The following is a 15,992-nucleotide window of genomic DNA, read 5'->3' as shown; positions in this document are numbered from 1 at the left end:
GCGGTTCTGTGAAGTACATCTACGTTAGCACACATGCATAGAGCCTATTCCTGCAGCTCAGGGTTGGTGTGGTCGATGGGGTCTTTCTGCTTCCTCTTCATAGCTTTTGTGGTTTCATGGTTGCTTCTTTTCTACACTTTGAGGCGTATTCTAACCTTCACAGATGAGCTGTTAGTCATTCGCCTTCTTACCTATAAGTAGATGTGCAACCTGGTGGTGAAAAGGGGTGTTGCAGGTCCTGACGAGATTTGACAACTGCGTCCAAAAAAAGCTTAAGGAACGTGTCCAAAAACACTGGCAGCCATTTGGAATTTGATGCTTTTTTTTCCCTTCGTTCCCAGAGGGTGAATGGTGTCTGATGCCGGTACGTTCAGTGTGCCAGTAAGGACGAATGAATCATCCTGAAAAGCCTGAAAATCTTGTTTCTTGGCAGAGAGAAAAGCACCCACAAAAAAAAAATTCAAAGAATCAAAGGAGAACACAGTTAAGTCTGACAAATCACCATCAAACAAGCCCTCATAATCCAACAGAAATCACAACATTTTTTCCCCTTTAGAATAAAAACAAACGTTTCAGCTGAGATTGAACGACCCTTCTTGACCTCTGAACAGCAGCTAACAAGACGGTCTCACCACAAGGTCGATTAGTGGCTGTTTTCAGTGGCTTTCAATCGCACCACATGATCCTCCTCAGCAGATAAATCGATCTAGAAAAAAGTGGAAGTCTGAATCCAGAACAGCTAATAATGGACCTTGTGGTGGTCCTGTTTGGTCAAGAAGTGTCAATGTTTTCACTACATACAAGGAAAACAGTAACTTGTAAAGTTAAATGTAAAACAACCCAAAAGCCCTGCAAACAATCCTACTTTTCCCTCTCAGTCCCTCAGAGCTCAATCAGCAGTCCAAAACCCAAAGACCTTCAGTCGACGGTGATTTAAAACAGAGAAAAATAAAAAATCGTCACATTTAAGGAGCTTGAATCAGAAAATCCTTCAAATTCTGCCTGAAAAGCAAATGAAATGATTAATAGATTAATTAACTAATAAATTAATTTAGTTACACTTTAGTTTTTGTTGGTGCTGTCAAGGATGTGCTTTAAAGAGTCTGGTTTTACATTTCATTGACTGCTCTGTTATCAGTGTATTGAGTCTTCCTCTCTTCTGCCTCTCAAGCCAACAAACAATCTGCCAGTCAACATCTAAGAAGGTCACAACTAGGTTGTTTATTTTGTGATAACTGATACAGGATAAATGTTATACATTCTATTTGAACACTGATATTTTGCTTTTATTTTCAATGTCAGTATGCAAAAAAAAGACAATACAAAGTAAACATTTAGTATCATGAACATGATACATAATTTGACTGCTTCATCCATATTAAACCAATTTTAAGGACTCCTTGTTGCCCTGGTGATATCTTGTTTAGCTACAACACAAAAAAGGGAAAAAAATACAAAAAAAACAAAAACAAAAACAAAAAGGCAAACATCAAGAGCTGGCTGACAGCAAACACTGTAAAGAACCACGTGATCTTAAGATGTATCAATCAACTCGTGTAGATGCATATATAAAAATACAGGATCCCTGTTGTATATATGCACATACAGTAATAATGAATTACTAGAGTTGTAGAGCCTGTACTGGGCACACAAACAGACAAAATGAAGAGAGCAGGGTACACATACATACACACATTTTACCATTATCTCTCCATATAAACACGCATAAACCAACCAACCAACAAACAGAAGGCTCTCTGGCTTTAGAAGCTAAAAACTACACTTGACTTAAAAAAGAAAAAGAAACAGACATTCACATTTCTGAAACAAATTCCATGATCGCATAACTTCTCACCTGATCAACCGTCTCTGTCCTTCAGTCTTGTCAACTTTTAGTGCCAGCAGAGAAGCTAGAATAATGAGGATGATGATGATGATGGTGACGCTCCATTTGTGCCGTCGTGTCCGACTCGCCCCGTCAGTCGGGGCCAAGTTCACTCTCGTTGATCACTTCACTGTCTGTGTTGGTCCTTTTTCTCCACGTCGCCGCTCGCTGTGCACTCATTCACTGACTCGCTGTCCACTGGTGTGTTTCTGCCAGTTTCTTCATCCATGAGTGGAAGTGAATGAGTGGACATGTCGTGGAGGAAGGTGGAGAAGTGGGACTGCAGCTGTTTATGTCTGTGTTTAGTGTATGAATGTCCTGTATGTCCATGCATTTACCTGTGTGTGTGTATGTGTGTGTATATGTGTGTGTGTGTGTGTGTGTGTCTGCGCTGTATGTCCATCTCTATGCAGGCCTCTACGGTGAGGCTGGGGCTTTGCTACTGCTGTAATGAACCTGGTATCTGTTCACCGTTTGCCCTTTCACCTCAGTCGAAAGGCAGGTTGTCTTGCAGGGGATCATGTCCTCCTCCTCCTCGCCCATTAGCCAGTTCTGCACTGAGCGTTCAGCCGAGGCCGTGACGTGATTGGCCAACCAGCCCTGGTGCCACTTGTCAAAGCGTTCGTGCTGGTTCGCTGCCACTCTGTGCTGCGACTGCAGGGGGGAGGAGAAGGGAAACCGTCAGAGCTTCGTCCAGACAGGATTTAATGAGCAGAAAAAGCAAGGTTTGTTTACCCGGACAACACTTCATCACCCAGAGTCCACAAAACGACGAGAAACCAGCGACCTACCTTCCTGGCCTTGACCAGCGCTCCTCTGCGGTACATGTAATCCTCAGAGTTCATGACGAACACCATCTTGTGAGTGTTGAGTTTAAATCGACAGTCCAGACTCCCGGCGTTCTCCACACCCAGCTGGCGGTGCCACTCTCTCCTGCAGCGCATCGCCTCCACCTGCCGCACCTGCCAGCGGCGGAAACGACGCAGGTTCCTACAGGAGACACATTTAACACATTGTGCGACCTGAACATGCTGATTGGATTACTGTCTGGCCTATTTTGAGAACAACTGAAAGACCTGTTTGAGCGGAAACTTCACTTTTCCAGGCTCATATGTCAAATTCCAAAATTTCAACAGGATTTTTCCTGGCTGAAAGTAAAAAAATGTGGGCAAGTAAGCCTCGACATTTTAAACACAGGACAATAACGTTCAATATTGCCGTGATCTCGGCCACATCTGCTGACTTTTCCTGTTGGTCTGCTGCAAGTGCACGGACAGAGTGACCTCTAGCTGATGTGGCTGTATTATTTATGCAAGACAGGTGGCTTTAAGATTTGTATACGCACAGCCTGAAGTCTAAAACCTCTAATAAACAGAAAAATCTAATGTTTAGAAATAATAATGTTAAACTGTTGTACCTGGGCAGAAATACAGGTTTGAAGAAGTAGCCCTCTGCTTGAGAACAAAGACTGGACTCTGTTCCAACAAACTGCTCCATGTAGCTCGACAGGCACTGAGGGACAAGACAGCAAAGACATTCATAAATGCTACGTCTGTGTGTGTCTGTGTCTGTATCAGACTGAGAAACAAACATGTGGCCTGTTTGTTTACCTGTACATCTAATGGGTCATCAGCCTGGGCCTCCTCAGTGTCCAGCAGCTCGATGGTCATCGTCACATGACCCTTGTTTTGGATAAACATCACCTAATGACAAAGAATACAGACAACCGGTGAGTAAACCAACTCAAAGCAGAATAAAAAATAAGGTCAAATGACTCAAGAGCTCATATTCACACAACAGGGATTCAAGTTGCTGACAGTTGTGGCAGCTGATCCACTTAAACGCAGATACTTTAAAGAGGCCGCGTTCGTCCTGCTGTAGCAGTGACACTTCCATTTTCAAACTTAAGCCCAGAGGGTCAAAATGTAACTAACTCCATATCTCAGCACTGAACGTACTCCGATAAACTGAGAAAATGAGCTTTTAAAGAAAATGATTAACTTTTAGTCAAACAGGAAGCAGCTCTCTGTGATAACTAGCCCTAAAAATGTTCCAATATAAATACCTGTTAGTGAGGCGCTTGGCTGTTCTGGGTATGTTCAGTGTTGTGAGAAACGTGTATTATGTTCTAAAACTACTCGAAAAGTGTAATCAGCATATTTCCACTGCAGCAAAAATGGATGTTGAGAACAGAAAACAGTTTCACAAATACATAATCCAGTGCTACACCCGCAGGACTTTGTGCTCACCTTGAAGCAGTTCTCCTCGGCCATGACTCTCTCGGCTTTCCACTGGTAGCTGGTCTCCCAAGCTGCTCTGACACACTGCGAGGACAGGTTTCCCCCCGCTGCCCCCCTCTTCCTCTCAGCCAGGTACAGATCAACCACCTGCAGACACACCTCGTCGCTCACAAGGTGCTGCAGCTGCAGTCAAAGAAAAGTGCGGACGAGAGGGAGCGGTGATGTTAAACGTTGCACGTCTTCATCGTCTGATTCAAGCGCTCAGTGTGACGGTTAGACCCGCTTACCTGCCGAATGATGTTGTGGATGACCTTGTCAATGGTAAAGCCGATGTAGGCGTGGATGGTGAACATCTCTCTCAGTGTGTCTTCATACTGCGTGGAGTCCAGGTTGCCATCCAGCAGGCTGCGCACCATATCCAGGAAGGCTGGGTAGTACTCCTCCAACTCCACCTCACCTGTGGAAGCAAAGGGACGTCACACCTGTTAGAACGGCGTGTCGTTACAGTGTAGTCAAGTCATCCGTGTGGAAGCGAGTGTTAGCGAGTGTGAGTGTAGATCTGTTGTGACAGGAAGTCTGTTTTCAGTTTTATGTTAGTTCCAGCCCGACTGTGTGGTTCAGTTTTATAAAACCATCTGATTGGCTGTAGAGCTGGAGGTGAGTGAGTTACAATAAAGGAGTCATCTAAAATGGATCAGGCGTTTTTCAGAGTAGAAAATAGTAAATGGCCTTGATACTAATCACATCTCCTCATGATTCCAGCAACAGATTAAAAAAACAATTCCAGCTCAACTAAGACACAAAGTCATAAGACTACACTGTGCCTATAACCAGTCAGTCCAATCAAAACAAGCGGTGGAATCACAGAGCAATTCATGGTACGATGCCCGCAATAAGGATGGTATCACGATACGGCAATTCTGTGAAACTTGATATATCGCAAGACAACAGTGTACGATATATCAGACTATGTAATGGAACAAGAAAAAAATGTCACTGAAAAGGCAAAAAGCAAGAATTACATATTCACTGCATTGTGGTGTAGTAGTAGTCCGTATGGTGCCGGTCATTTCCCGCACAAAGGGGAGACATTTGGGTCAAATATTATCTGTGATTGTGTCCACGTGACTAATGGTGAACAATTGTTTAACTTTTTCCACTACTGAGCAAAGGCTTTGCAGCCTGCAGCTGTTAAACGCACTGCAACGTAATCCCTCCTGGCGTTTGCACACCGCCATTATACATTCACAAAAATTGTTTGATTTTGTCACTGGCAGGCTCAGAATGTTATTTTAAGTATATGGCAACATTATGGAAAAGATCCCTGCAGAGAAAGGCCCCTTTTGTTAAAGAGTAAGATCCTTTTCTGTTTAGACAGAAACAGCCACTATATCACCCTCACCAAAGCCACCAGACTCCATTTACAGAAACAGTCATTTTAACATCGTAAACACATTTCATTCAAACTTGACAAAAACAAAACACAGTTTGCCAAATTCCACCATTCCAGCAATCACCACCAACTCTGGTTTGGTTGAAATAAACTCTCAATTCACAGTCAGATGTGAAAAGATCGGGAGAGGAGCAGGACGGAGGGCAGACATCAGAGAAGCAGTGGAGGAAAACCAGCCAGAATATATTCACTTCTAACTTGGGAGTTAATTTCACCAGACATTATGACCAGAGAGATTTAAATATGGCAGACTTCAACAGATTTTCCAGGTTAAAAAAGGTAATTACAAGATAATGGAAACCTTATTGCAGAGTCAGTTTCACAGAATTTGACAACTGAGATGAAACGATGTACAAAAAACTGCAAAGAGTCTAATCTTAATGTCTCATTAACACACCAACCACAACCTCTCTGTGTCCATGTGGCAAATCAAATCAGCAGCTGAATCAGCTTAGAGCTCCGTCATGTTTCAACAAAAATCCTGATATCTGACTCCAGTGTATCGACAATGTATTGCAATGGCAAGTAATACCTTATATTCCTGTATCAATGTTTTGTCCCACCTCTAATAAAAATTCACTCAACAGTTTATTATATTATATATTAAGTGTCTTTTTCTTCAACACCTTTTTCAAATGCTGACAGGACACAGAAAAGAATAGCATTAGTCTTTCTACTCATCTGGAACATTCTTCAAGCAAGCCTTTCCTTTCATTATGTCGTATGAGTGAGTGAAAGCCATTAATCATCGTCATCACATCACAAACAGTTTGACTTAAATTAACTTTCAGCACTCCTTAATTAAAGTAATTAACTAATCTCCCTGATGAGGTTGTATGAATATTAGAGCTCTTCATCATAGTTCAAGGATTTAATAACAAAACAAACTCCTACATTGAGATCATTTGTCTGTGTTGATTAAGAGTTGAACCAACTCAAATTAATACTTTAAACTGACCCCTGTAGGATTTGCAGAACCAACCAGCAGCTGAACTTACTGGGCTGTTTGAGGCGGAGCTCCATGGCGAGGTCACATGCTTTTTCTCTCCTTCCTTCCGCCATCAGCAGCCTCTCCCTGCTCTGCTCAGCTCGGTGCTCCAGCAGCTGACGTTCTGCCTGTCGGTAAACCCGCAGCAGCCGTGAACACAGGGTCTGGTGCAGCCGCAGGAAGAAATACCAGTTGTTGTTGACGAAGAAAAGGTTGTAGACGCCGTCCAGGTCCTTCTGGTGCTCTGCCTCAGGGTCACGCAGGTCCACCTTCTCCCCAGCTCCACCGGAACCCGTCTCAATGGGTGTAGATCCAGGGGTGGATGAGGCAGTTCCTGCAGGCTGGCTCATGCTACTGGAGGTGGTGGAGGCCTCCGTGTCCGCAGGTTGGGATGGGCTGCAGCGCCTCCGCCTGGACTCCCCGTTGACCTGCTGCTGGGGCTGGGACTGGGCCTGGGACTGTGATTGGGCAGGTTGGGGTTGAGACTGACTACCTGTGGCCACTGCTGCTCCTGATGCATTATTAGAATTAACATTTGCTCCTCCTCCTGTTGCTGCCGCCGACCCACCTCCTCCTCCTCCCCTCTCTCCCCCCTCCTCAGGCTCAACCTCCTCATCTGTCCAGTCTTCAGTATCACTGAGCTCGCCGCGGCGGGAGAAGAACAGGTCGGGGACAAAGTGCTGGATGATGCGTTTGATGTGGTCCTTGTCGTCTTTGTGGATGGTGGGCTGACGTTTCACATGGTAGATGATGAGCGAGGCAGCATCCTCCAGGATCTGTTTGTCCTCGTACGTAAACACCATGTGAGGCTCGCTGGTGGAGGCTGAACCAGAGCCGTTACGGCTCTGCTGGCCAACTCCACCCTCTTCAGTGCTCTGCTCCTGACGCTGAGATGCACAGAAAAACACAGAGGTTAATGTAGGTAATGCAAGGACACGCTGTGACAAATCACAGGGTTTAATAGGTTTCATTGATCTCTGAGAAATGAATATTCCTTTTTAAGGGAAAGAAAATTAAGAATTTTGACTGTTGCTGGTACAAAGTTTTCCTACCTAACAACATCAACTCAAGAGCAAAACTATGAACTGTAGATATTCAACCATTCGATGATTCTGATCAATTCTTGAGTCTTGAGTCGCTTTTGTTTTGACAACTTTTGTCAAACAATGTTTCCAAGGTCAAGAATTAACTGCCTGGTCCAACATTAACGTCAACATGGATGAGAAGCCCTAGAGATACTTAGAATTATGGAAAGTTTGACCGTCTACAATTTCAAGGCAAACGAGCCAACTCAGTGTTCTGATGCAGATGTTAGATAAGGGCCCTGGAGTTGAGATTGCTTCATCAATGTGAATAATAAACTGTCAAGCTCAACTCCACAAGAAAACCAGACAATAAGAGAAGAGGCAAATTTTCTGAAATGAAAACTTCGTACCAACTCACACAATCATCACACATCGATAACCACCAGAATGAGGTGTTTCGTTAAAATGTTTTCATTTCTTTTGTTCAGTGGGGTACAGTATAATAAAAACTTTTATTGTGTCCAAACTCCAATACGGCTCTACAACCTTGCCAAAGAAATGTAATTGTGAAACTGCACATCTAATTATCATTTCATATTCTGAAGGTTTTGGCTTTAGGACAGCAGACAGGACGAAGGTTTTTACCTCATCATAGACACTTTCGATCTCATTGAGGAGACTCTTGGACCGCAGGGCCTTCATGTCATTCTGTTTGAAGTTGACTCCTTGGTGGTCGAGGGACTTCAGATAAGCCTTCTCGTACTGCTCCCTCCAAATCTTATTGAAACCCTGTTGGGCCTCCCTCCACTCCTCCTCCTTGGCTTTCAACCTGTAGAGGGAGACACACCTTGAATTTAGACACTTCACAAAACAAAATACGTATATAAATACGTTACGCTAACACGTCTGTCAGCGAGTTTTCTTGGCAGTTTGATTGTAAAGCACTGTAAGAATGTGTAAAACACATATTTTGAGGTTTCTTCATACAGTACACTGAATACACAAGCACTTTTTTTTAAAAGCACAGCTGTTGTTGGTAGGTTCACCTTTGCAGGGAGTATAAAGGTCACTGCCTGGTACAAGGATCTTACTCGTAGTCAGCAAATCAACATTTCTCTCATACTGTCACTGAGATAAATCTCCCTGCTGGTAATTAATCTAACAGTAATGCATGAACACCAAGATCATTAACTCAGTTCAGCCACTGAATTTCTTCCATTTAAAGTTTTACCTATGAAGACGTTTGAAATGAAAAGACAGTCCTGACCTCTTAAGCACCACAGGCACAGCGGTAGCAGGACTCCTCTTCAGTCCCTCAATGATCTCGGGGGCTTTGTCACCATAGATACGATACACAGCACGGCGCTGGATGACCTCAGAGGTGCCGCCCAGGCAGTCGTCTAATCTGAAACGGTCCTGGTCCTCGGGTGAAAGACGGGAGAGTTTCTTCTGGACGCTCTCGAGCACCCTGATGGTGGCCAGGTTCGTCTCCAGAACCACGTCCAACTGTGGGTGGACAGTTACAGACATGGAGCTTTAGACGGCAGACATCAACCACAGTACAGAGTGAACGCTGTGCAAGTTAAAACTTATCATTACTTTTACAAGAGCAGGGATACAAAAAGATAAAAACATATGTTGAGTAAGCTGTGATATTTGTACAAAGTCCCTGGCTCTGCAAGAGGTGTACCTCAAATCTTTCATCCTCACAGCGATGCAGCTGTTCCTCATATGGAGTCTTCTTCGAGCTGACAAAGGTGGAGTCCTCTGACCAAGAGGGGAATGAGACCCAGGTGTCGTTCAACACCTACACATATTCAGACACGAAAAGGTAAAAAAAGCTAATGAATACATTTCATAAAAACATGAACAAAAGCTGCTGGCGTGCAAACATGGACGTGCTTCAAACTTTAGATCTGCTGTGCAAATGTTTTATGAGGAAGTGAATCCATTCAGCAGACCTAAAGGTTACACAGAAACTTTGCTCACAAGAAAACTTCACAGGACACCTCGTGGGAACAATGCACTGAGCTAATGACAACTCTTTAGGAAAATGCCAGTCGTGTACCTCCTTGCATAGGGCAGTGCGTCCGCTGCATTTAGGCTGCTGGTAGGTCTTGGGCAGTGCTCTGTAGCTGGACCCCAGGCGCTTGCAGGAGGCATAATCCACCTCTCGGCCCCCTCCCCCCTCCATGTAGCGATCCGACAGCCCTGACACAGCATGAGAGAGCTCTTTGTCCCCCAGAAATGACTTGAACTGTGTGTACAGTTCAGGAAACTTCCTGGAAGGAGAGATGGATGAAATAAGGAATGACAGATGAATCAGGAGGAGAACAGATGACCACAAAACATGTGTTACCCATCAGGCTAATCCCACCTATGAGAACGTGAACAAAAATCTGCATTATGTTCTCTACATACGGGTCATATCAGAAGCATTTGCATATATCTTTAAATAGTCTTCAATGGTCCAGAAAGTCTTTTATAAATGCCAACATTTTTAATGCTGTTGCCCTTTGTGTCTCTTCCACAACACCAGACATCACTGCCTACACCTTCTGTCAGCGCCCTGCAGCTACTGTGTCCACATCCATGTTTCTGATTTCATCCAGCCATTTCACACATTTATTCCGTTCAGTCATCTTTCCCTCCACTCACCCCAGGAAAGGAGTGACTAGTTGTAGCAGCTCCGCTCCCGAAACTACTTCCTGGTTAAACAAGGCGATGCAGCGCAGGAAGTTCTCATACACTTCCTGGCTTTTAAATAGGCGACGAACCTAAAGATGTAAGGGTTGACAAGGAGATCAGACCAACTGCGTTATCAAAAAGACACTCAAACACATAATAATAAAGACAGCAATATAGAAAATGGGGGAAAGGAAAGGAAGCACAGTAGCAGTGGGTCAGATAAACAGTGTGAAAGAAGAAAGAAGGAAATTCAACATGGAAAATGATGCCTCACCTTATCGAAGAAGGAGAATTCTCTTAAGACTCCATGTTTGCCAACTGAAGCAAAGGACTGATCTTTGGTACAGGAATACTTCATTTTTTTCTAAATATAAAAAGAGAAATAAATGCTCAGTAATCTGCACCATTAAAAAGTTTTATGTTATTGTAGCTGGAACTTTTGAATTGTTGCTTTAGGAACAATGTAAAGAGATCAAGGACATGTATACATACACTGGCGCATTGCCTGTGGCAGTTATTCTAAATTGAGAATTTACCTTGAGCAGTGGGGACATGTGCTGCAGTAGGATGGGCCTGGGCCTCTTCTTGCTCTGTTTGGTTATCGTGTCCTCTTCCTCCGGCCTTTTCAGTGTCTCTTTCCCCCCTGTCAGTGAGCTCCCTGTGAACTAGAGGAGAGGAAGAACAGCGGAGAAGTGTCACAAAGTGCCAGAGAAGGGTGAAAAATGCCTGTTACAATTTCCCAAAGCCCATGCTGATATTTTAAAATAGCTTCTTTTGTGTTGCAAACAGTCCAAAAGCCAAACATCTTTAATCTACTTCGATGTAAGACTAAAAAAACCCCACAAAAAAAGGAATATTCCAATATTGTGGGTTATATATTCACATTTGATGAGCAAAAATCAGAAATTTTTTGTCATTCTTGCTTGAAAAATGTCTCAAACTTAATGAATAGTTGCCAATTAAAATTCTGTCACTCGACTAATTGATCAACCTACTAAATCATTTCAGTTTTGCTTTGGATTTGCACTTTCAACTGCTGTATTCAAAGAATGTTAAGGAAAAATACTCTGAAGAATACACAAGAGTAACATTTGTGAGCAGTTGCATGGAAATCAAAAACCCTGAAACACCGAAAGCAGAGGAATCTAATTAATTATATTAACAGAAAGTGCTTTTTGTGCCGAGACAGGCCACTAACTGTGTAACGACCTTTTGGATTTTTTGCGTATCATTTATCTCTGCTGCCGTTTTACTGACCAGTGATCTCTTAGCATCAGGTAAGAACTGTCCAAACTCGGCCAGCAGGTCCTCTTGCCCCTTGAAAAGACTGGCAACTTTAGAAAACACCTCATCTTCTGTCATCCCACTGCTGCCTCGGCTGCCTCGACTCTCCTTCACTTCCAGCTGCTCCTTCTGAGGGGTGACAGGGGAGGAAATGGTGATCAGCGAGGGGAATCAAACTTAATTTTTTAAAAAAAAGCAGAGCCAGATTGAAAGAACAGACGGCTGTGGAAATTTGATACAGGACAATAACACTTCAACTATGACCTTTATCTATTTGTTGAATTTAAAATAACATGAAGCCATTTAGACAGGACTCTACTTGTCAATAGCGATGCTGTGAGACCTCTGCTTTGCTAAAATCCTCCAAGAACTGTCAAATTCTCTGATGTGGAACAGAAGAAGAAGAAGAAGAACCCCACATTGCCTACTGTCTATCATAATATGTAACTAAAAAGCAACGTGAATTGACAGATTTAATCTCTACAGTACCTGATACGTGTGAAGAATCTCTAGGAAGGCTCTGTAGATCTCTGGGTGGTCCAGGAAACGGTTCTTGATCTTGTTTACGTAGCTGATGGCACTGTCAAACTCTACGGGGCTTGTCTCTGAGGCAGGTGGGGATACAGAGGAGGTTGTCGCCTGATTCTGGCTCTCTCTGCTAGCCAGGGGCAGAGAAAGCCTGCTGGGAGGCTCTGGAGGTCCTGATGGGGTTGAGGAAGATGGGGGCTCTGATGAGGCCGACTTGACGTCAGAGGTCTGGGCAGGTCCAGCCTCAATTTGGGCGGCAGAGGCACTACCTGAGGTCGTGGTCACTGCAGAGGTGGTGAGACTCTTCCCCTGCTGGCCCGGGGATACCTGGACAGATGAAAGAGGGTAGGAAGGATTAAGCAATGTTAATGCTGAAAACAATAACCTGACTGGTCCTGGAGGCTGTGTATCACACTAAGATGTTGGACACTCAAATTAAGCATCAGACGGTAAATGGGTAAATGTAGTGCACTATTTAGAGACCAGGAGGTGATTTCAGACGCAGCAAGAGTTTATATATTGCATGTACTTCACTTAAGTAACATCACACTTGTATTCAGTGAAATATCGATGTCCAAAATGACATTTTAATGACAGCATGTCAAATGGAAGATAAGTACCAGGTACGGCTTCTTCCATACAAAAACATGTACATCTGAACCACATTCAGCGACAAACTGTCAAATCAATAGGCTTGTCAAACACAAGTCTAATGCAAATCTCCAGTAATGCTCTGCATGTGTGTATGACACGCACTTCCCTGGTCCTCAGGTTGCCCAATCACATTCCTTAGTCAAGCTGTCTACTTTTCAAAGAAGAAAATGTCTCACAGATATAAACATAATTGGCATTTGGTTCTTGTACATTAACATCAAAGAATGTCTTTTCAGAGAGGAACGTTTTCAGGCAGTAAAGGTAAATGAAAATCTTGTATTCAGTCTGGTATGTTGGTCTGCCTAAACGTGACTGAAGAACATTATTTTCTTTGACTATTTTTACACTTCCAACACCGTATAAGTCCCCTGGCCTTACTGCTTGCGAAACTGACAAACCTCAAAGTGGCCTGTACATCCTTTATGATTTTTCTGTCAACCAAAACTGAAAACATTTAGATTAGTGTATGCATAAAAACTGCCGCATGTGAAGTGAGCTGAAACAGAATCTGAGATGAAGCAAATCACGTCAGACCAGTTCTGAACCACAACAGTCCAACTTATTCCGTAGTCTTTTCTGTCAAATTGGTGTAAACAATTTCTAAATATGCATCAAACTGTCTAGAAGAGATACCAACCCATTGCAATGCATTTTTTCTACACATTACATCCACTCAGAAGTTCTAATGTTCAGTTTTTCTTGGAGCTGTTTTAAATAGGCACTGATTCAACTCTATAGTCATTATTAAGTGTAACTAATAAACTGGCAGCTGAATGTATATGTACAATTGTGCGTGGCATATTTGGGATCCCAAAACAGAATTTAAATGTTTCTCCAAACAAAGGAAAGGCAACCCTCCAGTGGTTAAAAAGGAAAAACTCTTCACCTTGTCTTTTTTTGTTTTGTTTTGTTGGGGGGTTTTTTGAGACAGAGCACCAGACTGAAACCTGTTTTCACTTAGGAATTGAAAAGTTCTCCAGGCTTAAACATACAAAACCTTTCAGCACATCATGAGTTTGTGATGATCCACCTGCTCAAGTTTCATACGTCTGAAATAAAAGCACTAGCTTTGAGAATTCATTGACTCCAGCTGTCAGGGAAGCACCTCACCTGTGCAGAGAACGGAGATTGGAGGAAAGCTACCCCATTCTTGGGGACCTCTATCCGATACCCCGGTGGTAGGAAGGCATTGAAGCCCAAGACTAGGTCTGGGTGTCCATGAAAGAGTTGTGACACGCGGTTTATCACCCCCGGTGTGTCGATGCTATTCAAGAGAACATGCAGACAGAGACATATTAGTGACATATGAAGAAAACCAACAATTTCTTACTTATTGACAAAGTACCTTAAAATGTGTTTTGTATTTTGCAACTTAATCAAAGCCTGCACACAATTCAGTATCCTGAATCACCTCATCAGAAATACCAGAACTGAGTAACTTCTCGCATGAATACCTCTGTGATTTGAACTCTTTCATGATGTCCAGAAACTTGTTGTATATGCCAGGATCGTTTGCGAAACGAATTTTGACTTGGTCCAGATATGACAAGGCATCTTCAACCTGAGCAGAGAGAGGAGGGAGAAAAAACAAAATGAAAATGATCAATGCAGCACAAAGCGCCTGGACCTGTGGAGAAGCTTTTGGTCAAACATCCTGTAGTTCTGTTGATGAAGAAAATGCGTGAATCCAGCTCTCAAAAAACTTCATGTTCAGCAGGACAATGGCTCCTCTTTGCCTAAATGCTACCTTGTGTCTCATCAATAATTGTACTAGCAAATACTACCATCAAATATCAAGTGGTACCACAAACAAACAGATACATATAGCAGAATTTCCTCCACCCTGCATGTGGGCATTTTTGGACATGCAGTCATCCAAATAGGTGATGTTTGCTTCCTTCATTGTCAGCTGAAGTGCTATATCAACAAATGCACTAGTTAGCAGTACGAGCTGTGCAAGTAACCGCTAAATAAATAAATAAATGGGCGAACACAAGGAACACCAAACAGCTTTTAATCACTGGACCTCGGCTTTCTTTATCCACAACATCCAAGCTAGGCTGGGCTACGATAAAATACGTGTTCAAACAAAGCGTTGACACAAACAGTCCACATCTAAAGAGGGTTGTTCAAGCTAACGTTAGCCAACAGCCAACTGACGATAATAACTCCACGAACACTTACGACACCTTCCCACACACAAATTCATACAATACGTTTAGTCGCAGCTGCTCTCTAACCAGCAGCGTCGTGTTGGCAAAAACAGCAAGATAATATTCAAACACTGCGACAGACAAAGAAATGTGTAATGAAGCTGCTAATCAACTGAAATAGCCGTTCTTGGCTAGCCTGGCTGACGTCCTCCACTTTGTTCAGGGTGGCTGAAAAAACGAACAAGGAGGAACTTCCCACAACCGAGGTCTGAGTTAACGTTTGCTCACACTGGCTGTTATTGACATCGTAAATAAGAAACTAGCACTAACTGTGCCTCTCGACTGTCACTCAGACGTCCATTAATGAAACGCGGCTTCCACATCTAACCTTAAATGTCAATGTTCGGCTGTTTAGCGATGAATTACTTTTAATAGGCCAGCGAGCTAACTGACGTTAGCCAGCCGATCCTTTCACTACTCTCGACGTTAGGGGAGAAAGAGAAAAGCCTCAAATCCAATGCAACGATCCGACGAACAAAATGGTTCTGACTCAGAGGGACTTTTCCCTTGTCGTGTCCGTTGTCTTCTTACCTTCAGCTTCTGGAAGTGCTGCTGCTGCACTTGCTTTTGTGTTATAACGTAAGGCTTGTCTTGAATTTGGTTTATTTGCTTCGCCGTGCTGTGCGCCTGAATCTTCGCCATTATCCCGGCGACAGGAGGCTTGAGAGCCCCTACCACAACTTGAGAGGGAAGCTTCGGTGTTACCTCCAGTTGTTGGCTAGCCGACAAACCTTCCTCTCGGTCGGGAAGCCAGCCTGCCAGCAAGCAACCCTACTTTGCCTAGCTGGACAGTCTCGGCACAGCGCAAAAGGACGGAAAATCCAGCAGAGTGGAGGGTGATGACAGACAAGCTGCTACTCGCCGCGACTTTGACTAAACATCACCATCGAATTAAACAAGCTCAGGCAAGAAGCGTCGGGAAATAAGCTAAGGGACAATGGTTGCCGTTTATCGTATTAAAATAACTATCGACTGTCTCTTTAAATTCGGCGGCAGCGGTCTGTCTTGGCGTCCGGAAGCCAGAGTAGGAGTGA

The 15,992-nt window shown here is 43.5% G+C and overlaps 1 protein-coding gene across 1 annotated transcript; it reads right to left on the bottom strand.

Annotated features, from left to right (window-relative positions):
* Window positions 1–1,198: 1,198 nt before the first annotated feature.
* Window positions 1,199–15,977, bottom strand: sin3b (SIN3 transcription regulator family member B). Its single transcript, XM_076725960.1, has 19 exons — window positions 15,490–15,977; window positions 14,200–14,306; window positions 13,856–14,009; window positions 12,053–12,418; window positions 11,537–11,692; window positions 10,816–10,944; window positions 10,554–10,643; window positions 10,250–10,368; window positions 9,660–9,873; window positions 9,282–9,398; window positions 8,859–9,097; window positions 8,237–8,420; window positions 6,577–7,453; window positions 4,413–4,582; window positions 4,135–4,308; window positions 3,496–3,588; window positions 3,303–3,397; window positions 2,677–2,875; window positions 1,199–2,539 (listed from the first exon to the last, which is right to left on the bottom strand). Exons 1-19 carry the CDS (start codon window positions 15,598–15,600, stop codon window positions 2,303–2,305), a joined length of 3,831 nt encoding a protein of 1,276 aa, XP_076582075.1. The 5' UTR covers window positions 15,601–15,977; the 3' UTR covers window positions 1,199–2,302.
* Window positions 15,978–15,992: the final 15 nt, after the last annotated feature.

Source organism: Chaetodon auriga, chromosome 3 (genome assembly GCF_051107435.1).
Source record: "Chaetodon auriga isolate fChaAug3 chromosome 3, fChaAug3.hap1, whole genome shotgun sequence".
In the NCBI taxonomy this organism is placed as follows: domain Eukaryota; kingdom Metazoa; phylum Chordata; class Actinopteri; order Chaetodontiformes; family Chaetodontidae; genus Chaetodon; species Chaetodon auriga.
The sequence above is the reverse complement of the archived record's forward strand: the minus strand, read 5'-3'. Positions and strand labels throughout refer to the sequence as shown.